This window comes from Eucalyptus grandis, chromosome 4 (assembly GCF_016545825.1).
Source record: "Eucalyptus grandis isolate ANBG69807.140 chromosome 4, ASM1654582v1, whole genome shotgun sequence".
Taxonomy (NCBI): domain Eukaryota; kingdom Viridiplantae; phylum Streptophyta; class Magnoliopsida; order Myrtales; family Myrtaceae; genus Eucalyptus; species Eucalyptus grandis.
In genome coordinates, this window is record NC_052615.1 from 15,583,015 (window position 1) to 15,596,719 (window position 13,705).

General features: G+C 39.1%; 2 protein-coding genes across 2 annotated transcripts; both read right to left on the reverse strand.

Moving 5' to 3' along the window:
• Positions 1 to 417: 417 nt before the first annotated feature.
• On the reverse strand, positions 418 to 2,636 carry LOC104441153 (anthocyanidin reductase ((2S)-flavan-3-ol-forming)). The gene is made up of 6 exons (XM_010054161.3): positions 2,403 to 2,636; positions 1,820 to 1,986; positions 1,550 to 1,750; positions 1,295 to 1,454; positions 920 to 1,133; positions 418 to 804 (listed from the first exon to the last, which is right to left on the reverse strand). Exons 1-6 carry the CDS (start codon positions 2,527 to 2,529, stop codon positions 660 to 662), a joined length of 1,014 nt encoding a protein of 337 aa, XP_010052463.2. The 5' UTR covers positions 2,530 to 2,636; the 3' UTR covers positions 418 to 659.
• An 8,894-nt stretch (positions 2,637 to 11,530) lies between these two features.
• On the reverse strand, positions 11,531 to 13,395 carry LOC104441152. Its single transcript, XM_010054160.3, has 2 exons — positions 12,511 to 13,395; positions 11,531 to 12,285 (listed from the first exon to the last, which is right to left on the reverse strand). Exons 1-2 carry the CDS (start codon positions 13,124 to 13,126, stop codon positions 11,654 to 11,656), a joined length of 1,248 nt encoding a protein of 415 aa, XP_010052462.2. The 5' UTR covers positions 13,127 to 13,395; the 3' UTR covers positions 11,531 to 11,653.
• Between the last annotated feature and the right edge of the window lie 310 nt (positions 13,396 to 13,705).

Consider the following 13,705-nt stretch of genomic DNA (forward strand, 5'->3'; position numbering starts at 1 on the left):
CTCACACTCGTACATTGCTTTCACGAAATAATCGATGGTTTAGGATTTAGCTTCAAATTTGTCGGGCCTACTTATGTTGATAATTCCTAAACTCTAAATTCCGAACCTTAAAAAAGAATACTCTGACCACTTGCAATGGTAGGGTTCGTTGCTATTCGTAGTATGGTGAATGCTATCACACGTATAATCATACTCAGTTCGATATAATTGTTTGATCTTAAAGGGGATCTTCTATAATTTCGCATGTGATTCATTTCATCTCATATTGTGTCTCATCTCGTTCAAAATAGTTTTATTTGCATTTCATTGTGTTTGATTTCCAGAGGTTATTCACCAAGTTCTGAATCTGGAAGCATATAATCATGGTTATGCATATCGTGTCATTGTCGATCACTACAAAAGATGAAGAGAAAAAACTAAGCCAATGGATGCAGTAGAGGCGAACCAACTTCTCTTACAGAGTTAACAGATCCATTACATTTAGTAAATAGTCCCAATTGGAAACGTTGTGACATCATTGACGTTCATGGTTTAGAAAAGATGAATCATTCAATTGGAACAAGCTAACTGATAGATCTCAATGACATGTTATTCTTTCACCCTCTTCCTGGCCAAGCATTCCTCTCATTTCTGCAGAACCGCAAAGCCAACAGAAATTACTACACCTGCAACAGTCCCTTTTCCTTGAAGTATTCGACAGATTGGTCATAGATATCCTCAATGCTGTACTTGTAGGTGAAGCCCTCCTTGATAAGCTTCTCTGAAGAGATGATCAACTTGGCCTTAGATGGGAAATCCCCGAATCTGCATGTGGCAATCGGCACATAATCAGAACGACCACCCGATTTGATCATTGGATGTCCAGAATCTGTGCATACAAATATACCAGAAAGTTTTGGTTAACATTCAAGTGACTTACTCTGTTGGGGATTTGTATTGTGGGTATCTTTTGTTAAGGAATTTTGCGAGTTCCGGAACACTGGTGTTAGCAGCACAGCAGATGTATCGTCCCGAAGCAGATTCCTTCTCGGCCAAGAAAATGTGGGCACGGCAGACGTCCTCAACATGCGTTATGGAAATAGAACCCGACAGCATTTGCATGCCTTTCAGCCCATTCATCAAGAACTCGTCTCCTGCAAAAGATATATTGGAGTCATTAGGACAAGCACTCTTCTCTTATGCTTTTCTGTGATTAGTTTTGTCCCGACATGGGATTAGTTCTGTCCCGACATGGGATTAGTTCTGTCCGGCCTCCCAAGTTAGTGAAATTATAGTACTGTGGACGGTTTCGGACCTCTCAGCAGAGACATTGCGAGGCAGACGCTGCTGGGGACATCCAGAGTGAGAGAACGGCCAGCCATTAGGGATGGGATGACAGTTATAAGTTTGATATTGTTTTCCTCCGCGAATTTCCACGCTGCCTTCTCCGCCAGCGTCTTGGAAGCAGGGTACCCCTGAAAATAGTGAAATTGAAAAGCCCATCGATTTCAATTTTTCTTCTTTAACAGCTCAAATGTCAAATCTGTATCCTATGGCCAACTGATTTTACCCAGGTAGGCGGCTTCACAGAGGACAAGAACTCGACATCCGTCCAGTTTTTCTCATCCATGACCAAGCCCGTTTCCTGAAGATTGTTGATTGAAACTGCGGCTGCTGATGAAGTCATCACGACACGTTTCACTGTCTTCGCTTTGGCACAGGCTTTGAGAACATTCAGGACTCCCTGGATTGCCGGCTTGATCATGTCATTCTGTAAAATCGGAGAAGAAGTTTCAGAACCAATATAATGTCTCGTTGAAATGATGCACTAGTTTCATACCTCAGGGTCTTTGGAAGCAAAGTTGACCGGGGTCGCTAGATGGAAGACAAGGTCGCAGCCGGCTATAGGAGCATCGAAGCTTGATTCCTCGGTGAGATCCGCCCTGAAAATCTTAAGGTCACCCAAGTTCTGGAGCTCATGGAGATGGCACACCTTCTTTTGATTATCTGCAGCAATACAAGATAGCAAATCAACGAACAGTTCCAACTAAAGCGCCTAATTCATTAGTTCCTCAGCTTCCTAGTAATCAAGCTACGTCAACCCTACCAAATTACTAAAACACGGCCTTCAAAGTCGGAACTACATCGCGGCCAATTTAAATATGTTTGCCATCCTTGTTGATAATGCGAAATGCATACTATAGTATTGACGGCCCGAGTTGGGCTATACAGATTTAGTTAAATGGAGGAACTCGGTTTCATCTATGGGTGAATTGGCAATAGTTTGAAGTGAGCGAAACGAAAGTTTCCCTTGAATCGGAGGGCTGATGGGCGTTTCCCAAACAGAGCATATATGCCACAAAAACAGAGCATTCACCTGTCCCAACAGACCAAACAGACGAAGAAGCAGAAGAGAGATCAACCTGGGTCCCTGACGGTGGTGTTCACAGCATAGCCCTTCTCGAGCAAAAGCTTGACCAGCAAAGAAGCCACGAAACCAGTCCCTCCGATTACACACGCCTTCTTGTTCCCTACAATCTCTGTGGCCATCTCTCTCTCTAACGGTGACAGCAGCAGCAGCAGCAGCAGCGGCAGCAGAAGACGAAGAAGAAGAAGAAAAATCTAACGGTGGGTATGTGCTGGAATTCTTGGGGCGAGTTTGGTTGTCTTAAATAGGCCTTAGGATTGTCCGTCCCATGTTATTCCCCCATCTAACCGGAGGGAAGAAGGTGAGCACGTGGCCTTCCTTGATGCTCTTTACCTACGACTCAAAGCAACCCCGTACAGCCAGAGAGATTCGACCCACAATGAATTGAACTTTCCTTTTTGCTGACCAAAGGAAGAAATAAAATACCTAGAATACTAGCTTCCTCTTGATATCATCAGGTGTCTGTACCTCTACGCGAAGTCGTTGTTCGGTTTTTGATTGGACTGGGACGAGGATATAATAACACAGGACCGTAGGAAAATTAGGTGCAGTGTGTTAAATGTACCCAAGTCAAGCTATGTTATTAAGCTCGGAGGGACATGGAGATCATGTGGAGTCCAGCTTTCAATATAGTTCGACAATATCATTGGGCTCCTTATTCCAAAAAAAAAAAAAAAAAAAACAGAGAGAGAGAGATGAACTTGAGTATTAAATTATCCATCCCTTTTAGTTTGGTTCGGTTCGATCGTGTTGCAATTTCCTCATTGACCCTACAAATTATAATTATGAAACGCATTCTTTTTAAATTATTCCGTTAACACCTAAAAATGATCACCTTTTGATTATTATTGACAAGTGATGGACTTAGCCGATAAAAGCAGAATTTGGTGAAAACAGAAAGTTATTAATGAATTGAACAATCGATCAGACACAATGTGAAAGTTATTACAAGAGAGAAAAATACTTAAAAAGTCTTAAATATAATGTATTTATATTAATTCAATCATAAATCTTTTTATTAGACCAATTTAGTACTAAACAGTTTCGCATTTGTGCTAATCGAATCCATCTGGGCAATTTTGAGCGAATGTGGACAAATTTTATAGTTGTTTAATATTTTTTCTGAACTTTTATTATTTTTCTTTTTATTTTTTTCATTGTGGCCTACAAGGGTTGCCCGGCAACCCTCCCCAAACCATCACCTACTACAGGTGAAGGTCGTTTAGCCCTCTCCCGATCCAGTGAGGATGGCACTCACCAAAGGCCGCAAGGCCCAACCTTCAACCACCCTTGTGGGTTTTAGCAAGGGCTTGGCAACCCTCACTTACAATCGAGATGTCCTAAGCGAGAGCAGCAACCCTTGCTAGTGATTAATGAGGGCTCACAAGCCCTTGCTCAACGGCTAGTAAAGGTCATCATCAATCCTTGCTAGCCACATTGAAAAAATAATAAATATTTCAAAAAATATTTTAAAATATAAAATTTATCCATGTTAATATCACCATGTCACATAAAATGGCCAATGTTCATATTAACAATTTTCACTCAAAATTGACCGGGATAGACTCAATTAGCATGAATACGAAAAAGCTTTAAGACTATATTTGTCAAAATTTAAAAACTAAATTGGTATTGATATACTATATTTATGACTTTTTTTTGTTTTTTTATCACTCTTGTGATAACCTTCACATTATGCATCGTCGATTGTTCAATTTATTAACAACTTTTTTGTTTTTGCAAATTCTGCTTTTATCGATTAAGTCTATCATTTATCGATAATAACCAAAAGGTAATCATTTTTAGGCGCTAATGAAGTCATTTAAAAAGAATGTATTTTGTAATTATAATTGTTGGGTCGACCAGGAAATTGCAATACGATCCAATCGGATCAAATGAATATTCTAATACTCAAATCCTTCTCTTTTTTCTTTTTTTTTTTTCTTTTTAATAAGGAGCTCGATTGTCAAACTACATTGAAAGCTGGACTCCGTATGAGCTTACATAGCTTGACTTTGGTAATATTGACCCTCTGCACTGAATTTCCCAATTTAATAATTATATGAAAAGACCTTTTCTTCGGTTTTGTCTTATTATATCCTCGTCGCAGTCCAATCAAAAATCAAACAGCAACGTCACTTAGATCATTATCGGAGGGCTATGTTTATTGTCGCTATTTTTAAAATCTTTATAACTTCTTATAGATCATTATTGCCAGATAATATGCAGTTGTGTAATTTCTTGTAATTTCTGAGAGGACTATAAATTTATTTATTTACTTATTCATTCAAATTCAGTAATAGTTGTATGTCAATCCTGTCGTTAGTTATAACTATCTTAAGTGTACTAATTGCAAACCCCAGATCCATCGGAGAACTCAACGTTTTTTTTATAAATTTATCTTTTATTTTTTACTTTCCTGCAATTTTTACAACTGTTGCCAATTCCGTACTTGTAAATTCCTTATCAAATAAACTGTCGTGCCCAAAATTAAAAGAAGATCATTCGCATCCTTTGTCGATTCATCTCAATCTGTCCATATTCTTAAAAGATATTTCGTCATCCTTTTGGTGAAACAAATTCAAAGAATTGTGCTCCCCGAGGACATCATCCAAGACCTAGTAATCTTATCTACAATCATTTCTTACCGGGCATTTGGGGTTGACGACCCAAACTTTCCCCAAATATTATTTTCAAATACGACTTTGGCATCTATATATATATATAAACAAGTAAATAGTACGGCGTGCAAAAGGGTGAAGGGAAGGTGTTTGTCGCGAAGCGAGGGGGGGTAGTTGTCGACTCAAACGGGTAGAGGAGCATCACGTGATCAAATTCATGTTAGGTGAGCTTCTGAGCAGAGAAGGACGCATCTCCCGCTAGTCTCTGACTGCAATGCACTTCATGCAATATTCATGATAACAATTTCTAGAAATAAATAAATAAATAAAATTATTGGATAAATAGATAAGTGGCCCTACACTTCTGTAATTCCGAAAAAAAAATTATAATTATGGGTAATGATATCTATCACTGTCCCTTCAGTAATTACTAATATTGTCGTTATTATTCAGTATCATGTGCAAATCAAGATGGACAAAGGCAAGATGCTGACCTAGCTTGGTCCTGAAGATTGTTTTTTTCTTCTTCTTTTTCCCCTTTGTCCAGGTTTTTCTCATGAAAGTGTTTTTAAATACCCTTATCCATTCTCTTACCCTTACCAAAAAAAAAAATACCCTTATCCATTTTTGCTGCTAACACTCTTGTATTTTTGCAACATGATTATTTTCGAAATGTCCAGTACATCATCTCAGCAATTCTAATGAATGCATTGCACATGTGCAAACAATAACCCAATGTAAAGCGTCCATTTCGTACGCCATTAAATACAAAAAAAGAAAAAGAATATCATGTTTGGGCTATCTTTTCATGTCTTATTTATAAGGTTAGCGAGATATTTCGTAAATTCGAATTTACCCGTGAAGCGAGGTTGCTAGCCCAATCACTTAGACCCGCAAGATGAAGGTATTCTAGAAGCTGCCACATGTCTTCATCTCATGGTCTCTGGCTTTATTGTCAAGAATTTTGTTTTTGACGATACATTTAAACCATAAAAATGATTCCTTTCGATGGTGGTGTTATTGTCAACACATTATGATTATGATCTTGACTCGCGTGGAGATTATTACTGTCTTTTACTTTGTCCATGCATTAATACATAAGAGAATCACACAAATAATCCTAAACTTTATATATTGTTACTAATTCAATCACAAATTTTTCAATTTGACTAATTTAATCATTTTTTTTTTTCATATTGATACTAATTTAGTTCATTTGGCTAATTTATGAGGAAAATCGTAACATGGACTTTGATCATCTTACATGATAAAACTAGTGCTAATGTGGATTTTTTTTTTTTATAATATCTAATATTTTTCATATATTTTTTGTTCTTTTTTTTTTTTTTTGTTTCCTTTCGTTTCATTTCCTTCATTTGGCTAGCGAGGATAAGTGAGGGTGAGCAAGCCCTCGTTGGCCACGGATAAGGTTGCTCTCCCTCGGATTCCAAGAGGGCCTTTGCGCCCTCACTCGCTAGCAACAAGGTCGCAGGCTATCACCTAAATCTAGCGAGGGCCTTGACAACCTCACTAGCAGTGAGCAATGCAGCCCCCGCCTAAATCTAGCGAAGGGCCTTTACACCCTCGCCCACCATCGATTGGGCCACAACCCTCACTTAGATCTACTCAAGGGCCTTCACAGCTTCACCAACCAAAATGAAGGGGGAAAAGAAAAAAAAATTATAAAAAAGAATAAATAAATAAAATTAAATATATCAATGTCGGTGACGACGTACTGTACCACGTAAAATAATCAGCATCACGTCAGCAATTTCCAACATAAATCAATCGGACAAACTGAATTAGTACCAATATGAAAGTATTTATGATTAAATTTGTCAAATTAAAAAGTTTTTAATTGAATTTGTACCCAAAAAAAAAAAAAAAAAAATTGGTTTAGAGCTTCTTCTTCTTTTTTTGGTTCTTTTTCCGGTCTACTCGTGATCTAGTAAACGCATCCGAGAAAATTCTGGGAGACCCATTCGAGGACCCAACTCGGGTTTGAAGCGGACTTGAGATATGTAAACGGGCTCGTCAAATTCAGATCCGAGGCTGAATCAAGCCTCCTAAATCTGATCAGCTGAAAGCCCAACTCATGATATGGTAATTTCCCTTCTGTCGATTTAGTAGTTTCCTTCAAGTTTTTAGAGAAGAGTAGGTGAAGTACTCGTCGATTTTTGCGTAGCTTTGCGAACGGAAACTTAACATGAACTCGAACGTTAATTATGATTGCATTGTTAGGTTGTAAATTGCGGTTGATATAACGTGAAATGACAAGATGATGCCAGAGACTGATCGAAATATCAAATTTTCATCTTTTGAGGATTTCGAAGTTGATGCTTCCTTGTCTTTTTTAATCAATTGGGCATTTGAATATGCATTATTGTAATTAGGCTCCATTCATTTGACAAAAAATATAACGTCTCTAAAAAACATTTTTCGAGAGTCATTTTCAAGGAAAAAGATAATTTTTTTCGGTGTTTAGCTAAAACTTAAAAAAGAACTATAAATTATTTTCCATTATTCGGTATAGAAAATTCGATTGGAATTTGATTTTCCTCCCTACACTCTTTTTAATAATTTTTATTCTTCTTTCTTTTAAAAAAAATTAGTTCTTCATTTTTTTTATTTTTCTTTCTACTTTTTTTTTTTTTTTTTTCCTTTTCTTTTTTTAATTTTCCTCCTTCGTCTTTTATGGCCAGTCATCAACCATAATTCTAGCCAACAACTGGTCAAAGGCAAACTCAAGGCTTGCTAGATTTCAGCAAGTCTCGAGCTTACTATGTTGGTAGTGTAGAGCAGAAATCCAATAACTTCACCTTGGGAGATCGTCAAGAGGGAGTCCAAATACATGCCTATCAATATATCTAGTTAGACTTATCTTCACTCAAAAACTTAAACCATTGAGTTATGAATCAACTAGTATAGATATATTACTTGCTCTACACCTCTACACCACATTAATTCTCTGATGTGAGATTTTTCTAACATAACCCATTCACATGTGTATCCTAACAATCTCCCACTCATATGTGATCAGGCATCATTCTGCATCAACTTCCTATGGGTCTGCATTGCGCAACCATAGGCTTTGACTCCATTTGTTGGAAGCACACAGCAAAAGCCTAATACCTTCTTTCGAGGAGATCGCTAAGAGGAAACCCAAGTTCAAGCCTGTCAATATCTCTATTTGGATCCATATTCACTCAAAAGTTTGAGTCAATGAATTATAAATCAACTAAAATATATTAATTATTTTACACCACATCAATTATCTAATGGGAGATTTCTCTAATACAACTCAATCACATGAGCATCCTAATAATCTCATCCTCACATGTTAGCTTAGTGTTAGTTAGGTCCACTCCCTCTTAATTTAGGTATCCTTCTACATCAACTTCCTACTGAGCCCACGTTGTTACACCACAATGCTCACCTGTTCGGAAACTACAATGATAAGCTCTAATAGCATTTGTTCAGAGCGCACAGCAAAAATCCAATACCTTCACTTGAGGAAATTGCCAAGCAAGAGCCCAAATACGAGCCGATAATATGTCCAATTAGACCCACCTTAACTCAAAGTTTAAGCTAATGATTTTTTAGTCAACTACAATATATTAACTACTCTACATCTCTCCACCACATTAATTCTTTGATATGCGATTTCTCTAGCCTAATCCACCCACGTGTGCATCATAACAATCTCCCCATCATGTGTAAGAAGGCATCCTTCTGCATCAATAATTGCCTCAATTGGCCTCCATGGTAAGTGACGAGGGGGGCTACCGCACTTGGACAATTTGGGCTGCAAAGATAAATAGTATGAAAGATTATTGCTATTTTTTTGAAGATCAACCCCCAAGAGGGCAATTGATAAAGTTATAAAGTATAATAGAGGAAAACAATATTCAAGTGTAGAAACAATTTATTTTGGGCAGGCATTTACCATAACTTATTCATCCTATGATGTTAAAGTAGATAACCAAGCTTTTATTGCTGCTAATGGCATATATGTAATTTCCATCATAATTATTTATGCCAAAGGTTCCTGCTATATATAGAGGCAATATCTTTTATAGTTGAAATGTTGAAGCTTATAACTTTAGAGCTTGTAATGTTGATACTAATACTAGAGAGATTCTTTTCTCTTCTTGATTTTGGGAAGGGTTTTTCATGTAAAAATTGTCACCTATTTTTATTCTCAATTTTTCTCTCCATATATTCGCGTTCCTAACATGCTGGCCTTAAAAAGGCTCCAAATCGATGAGCATGAGGCTCACACTTGCCAATCGAGTAATCCTCGAGCTCAAGCTCACCCTCACCCGATCACAAACCGTAGCCATGGCCAACGATTGGCTTGGAAAGAAGGAAAAAAAAAAATTAAGGAAAAAGAAAAAAAATAGTTAAAAATTTAAAAAGAAAAAGAAAGAAGAGGGGGGCAAGCAAGGGTGTGAAAATAAGAAAGAGTTAGTAAGGAAAATGTTTTTCCCTACTTGAAAAGTGAAAAACGTTTTCTTCTATTTTAGGAAAAACCAAATAATGACCTAAAATATCACCATTTTCTTAAACAATAGCTTGAAGCAAATCTTGTTATAAATAAAGGCATAAAGTGCCATCATTTTTTTTAAGAAAGGCATGAAGTGGATTTTGCTTCAAATATGGGTCCGAAGTAATTATATTAATTTCAAAGAAGAACCTGACTTTCTAGCTAGTCAAGAACATTTTTGTCATTTACCTTTTTTTTCCTCTTTTCTTTCCTTTTTTCCTTTTTTTTTCTTTTCCCTTTCTTCTTTGCCAGTGCCTGGTCTTCACCGATGGTAGTCTCAAGTGATGGCTACCAATGCCTAGAGAGGGGGCCATCATCGTCAACTACAAAGCAAGGCTGGCCCTTGCCAAATCTAGCCGAGGTCGACTCACTAGCAGTTGGCTAGGCAATCCTTGTTAGGTTGCTAAGCCCTTGCCTGCTTTTGCAGAAAGGGGGAAAAAGAAAATAGAAAAAAAGGAAAAGAAATAAATATAAAAATATTTATAATTATAATTGTCTTTTTGACAAAAATGCCTTTGACCAATTGGAAGATCTAGTCAACCAGCAATTGACTAGGTCAGGCTTTTTTTTTAAATTATCATAACCACTTTAGGCCATTATTTGATATAAAGTTTATCTCATGTCATTAATTAAGAAAATAAGGGCATTTCATGTTCTTATTTAATAATTTTTCCCTATTTTAGCCGTTGATAGAAAATATTTTTCCCAACCAATTCATTTTATGTTAAACGAACTCCATCCAAATGTTGAGCTCCTCAACATGTGCATTTTCTTGTGACCCATTTATCCACGTCCTCTTTTTCCAGGACATAATACCTGCAGTGAAGCGGAGCTCGTCATCGCTGTTTGAAAGGGCAGGAATTAAAAGGGAACATGCATATAGAAACCAGGACAGATGACATGAAAGTGACAAGAAGTGAGATAATTCACAGTTGGCACAGACGTATAGAGAGAGAGAGAGAGAACGATGGAAGTTGCCATTAAATATCCAAATTGCTCTTGCTTCTCTCTTCTCCTTACTAGCTCATAAATCAGCATAAGATGGTCCCTGCCACTCTATCCTTTGGCAAAGACATTGGCCAAAGATCTTTCAGCATTTGCAAAGTCGAGGGCACATGCCGAGCAGGTCCACTGAAAGAAACCTTCCTTTAATGCAATTCACAAGCTCTTGGACTTTTCCCTACATTGCAGTCCCTGGTGATCAACATTTTCCCTCAAGATGACCGATGGCGAATCGAACTTTTTAAGTACACACTCACCGACGGTCCCTTTAGTTAGGGCCAGAGTTCGCTAATTCTGAAGGCGCTGTCAACGCAGTAACTACAAGTCACAGCACGATCTACTCAAGTTCACGCACAATCCTTATGAATGGTATTATTGCCGAAGAACTTGCTGATAAATTACCATTGACGATGCTGTAGAAACATAACATGTCGAGCATGTTCTTTTCAATGGAAGTGCAGTCCATCTTTCGTAGCATATCGAAAGGTGAGTAGCACGGCATTGACAGGCAGAGAGAGGAGATTTCCACGATATAAATGAATGCTTCACTTAAAATGGAGGTCAACATTCTCCAGACTGGACAGAAAGGCTCATCTGACGACCAAAGCTACGACAGTAAATGCAAGATAACAGGACTCTGCATCTGACTCACGACATTACATCCTCTGATACCATAGTTCTTCGAGGATTATGTATATTAAACTGTTCATCGATTAAGTTGCTTAATTTCACAATTCGTTCGAGAGCTTTATATTCCGATTTCTGTACAAACACGTTCAAGCTCACAATTTTTTTTGCGGTTTCTCTTTCTTTTATTCTCCTAATAGAAACCTACTTATTCGAACCGTCTTTGGTTATACTTGACAGTACTCAGTACTGGGCATTTCGAAGACGACTTCTTAAGCACAGAAGAACAGCAAAAGTGAAGGAACTGTTTTAGTGTTGATGAACATGATAAGAATAAAATCAATATTATTATTGCATCTGTTAGAAGAAGCATTACAAATGTTGCAGAAGAACTGTCCATGTCTGGAAACTGGAAGATTTTTCTTTTATAGCCCCCACTTCAATCCCGTTTCAGATTTTGCAAATTACCACGAAGCAAGGCAAGAGAGCTCTCGGATTCCATAAATAAAGTTCTTCGATGCTTGAATACTGACCAACTTTCCCAGCCAATGAATCGAAGCCGGATAGGCTCGCCATTTCGTGAATATTTTCAACAGGCTTGTGGACTCGCCCAGCAATTACTCTGCAAACCACCAGAGCCTTCCTGAGGCGCTCATCTCCATCACCTAATTTGATCGATTCGAAGGCTCTTCCGCTCGTGGATGAAGTAAAAATCCCTACACCACCAGCCAATTCCTTCTTCGAAGGAAAACCGTGTCTCAAAATCCGACAAACGGCACAATTGCTGAGATCACATAGGCCGGAGGAATTGGCACCGAGCGAGCAAGCCACGGCCGTGCCATAGAATCTTAGGAGCTCGTTCCCATCAGCCATACAGCGGGGGTGCTTCTTGGATAACTTGCTGGCTCTGATCTTGACCATCTCTCGATATTCTTCGAACCGGGCGAGGGTCCTTTGCATGTTGTGGACTTTCAAGACCCTCTCAATGTGTCCACAACTGCTGTGCTCAGACTTCAACCAGCTCGTTTGGCAGATTATTTCCACTATCTTTTTGGATGAATCTCCATCACTTAGTTCAGTTACTGGAAAAAGAAAAAGTTGCAATGACATTAATCAAATTGACAGTTCAGTCTAAGAATTTCCATCCTCAGATAAGCTAAAAACCAGAAGTTCAATCCCCAATTCGTTCAGGCTACTCCAAAATTAAACAAACGATTTTATACTTATCTAGACCAGAGAATGAGAAACTGCAAAGGCAATGCAGACACAGATATGATCATGTGGTTCAAGGTAAGATGTTATTTTACCAGCATGTTTGGAGAGATGATGAGCTTCAACAGCATCCAACTTCTTGAATTGCTCCCCGCACTTGTGGCAGATGAGAACTGAAGATCCCGAATGAGCATCAGGGCCCACCATAGTCCTGGACTTTGGGAAACCACTGCTTCTGGAACCGCCAGACGTGGCCGAACTCCCGCCAATCTTCCCTGAGGGAGTACTCGTCGACCTTGGGCAACTGTAACTGCTTGGAACCGTGTACTGGCCTCTAGGACCAGGCGTTCCGGGATGAAGTGTCCCGACGAAAGTCGAATCACTCCTGCTGTGATTCCCGCCGACTTTGCCTCCGACGCCCATGATCTTGATCTCGCATTTCGAATTATTGAAGACCACTTCATGGGTTATGGGGTTGATGAATTCACTGCTGGCGATGGATCTTGGGCTGCAGCTCGGCGGCTTCTGAGCAGCCTGCCTCTTGCTTCCATGGACAACATCTCTGAGATGCGACATCGACTTCGAGCAACCGCACCTCGGCCTCCTCACGACGATGTTGTTGAGGCCTCTCGACTTCGGCTCATGAACATCCGACTGACGACTCGACTTGCAGTCCAGTGACCTCTTGAGGGCGAACCAAACCGCCGGCATCGTACCGATCCCTCGCTCGCCTGCCGTCCTTCGCTCTTCTCTCGTGTTTCTCTCACGACTTCAGTTCTCCAAATCTTCAAGTACAGAAAGGGTCGAGCGAGGAAGAGTCAAGAGGGTGTTGGTTGCCATCACCCTGTGCACAAGTGGAGGCAATAAAGGAGATGTGACTCGGGCAAGGAGGAGGAAGACATGCCTTGATTTCGTTAGGACCAGCGAGCATTGAGGGATGGCTTATGCTTTTATAGAAAGCTTTTGAGAGGGACGAGGATCTTGTTATAGAAAATCTCGAGTGCAGGCGTGTCATGACTTCTGGTGATTGTAGATGGCACTGTTCATTATGGAAAAATTGGTGTCAATCGAGGATGACCTGCTCATCATTCCGATTGAATTGATTAATTTGCCCGATCTGCTGTATGCACACAATACGTTACCAAACCCGATGACGTTGAACTTACTCGATCGAATGAATCTAGCACGACACATACTTCCTCGGATTCCAAAATCCTCGCTGAAATATTCACTTTGCTAATTGGTTATCATTGTAATTATTATATCTGATCATAGAGTCGGCTTAGCGAT

What these genes read in the sequence shown, in the direction of transcription:
- LOC104441152 (XM_010054160.3), bottom strand. Translation starts at nt 13,126, where the DNA reads ATGCCGGCGGTTTGGTTCGCCCTCAAGAGGTCACTGGACTGCAAGTCG. An exon ending in TCATCTCTCCAAACATGCTG is followed by an intron (nt 12,286 to 12,510) that starts GTAAAATAACAT and finishes TTCTTTTTCCAG; the next exon opens with TAACTGAACTAAGTGATGGA.
- LOC104441153 (XM_010054161.3), bottom strand. Translation starts at nt 2,529, where the DNA reads ATGGCCACAGAGATTGTAGGGAACAAGAAGGCGTGTGTAATCGGAGGG. An exon ending in CACCACCGTCAGGGACCCAG is followed by an intron (nt 1,987 to 2,402) that starts GTTGATCTCTCT and finishes GTATTGCTGCAG; the next exon opens with ATAATCAAAAGAAGGTGTGC. An exon ending in TTGCTTCCAAAGACCCTGAG is followed by an intron (nt 1,751 to 1,819) that starts GTATGAAACTAG and finishes CCGATTTTACAG; the next exon opens with AATGACATGATCAAGCCGGC.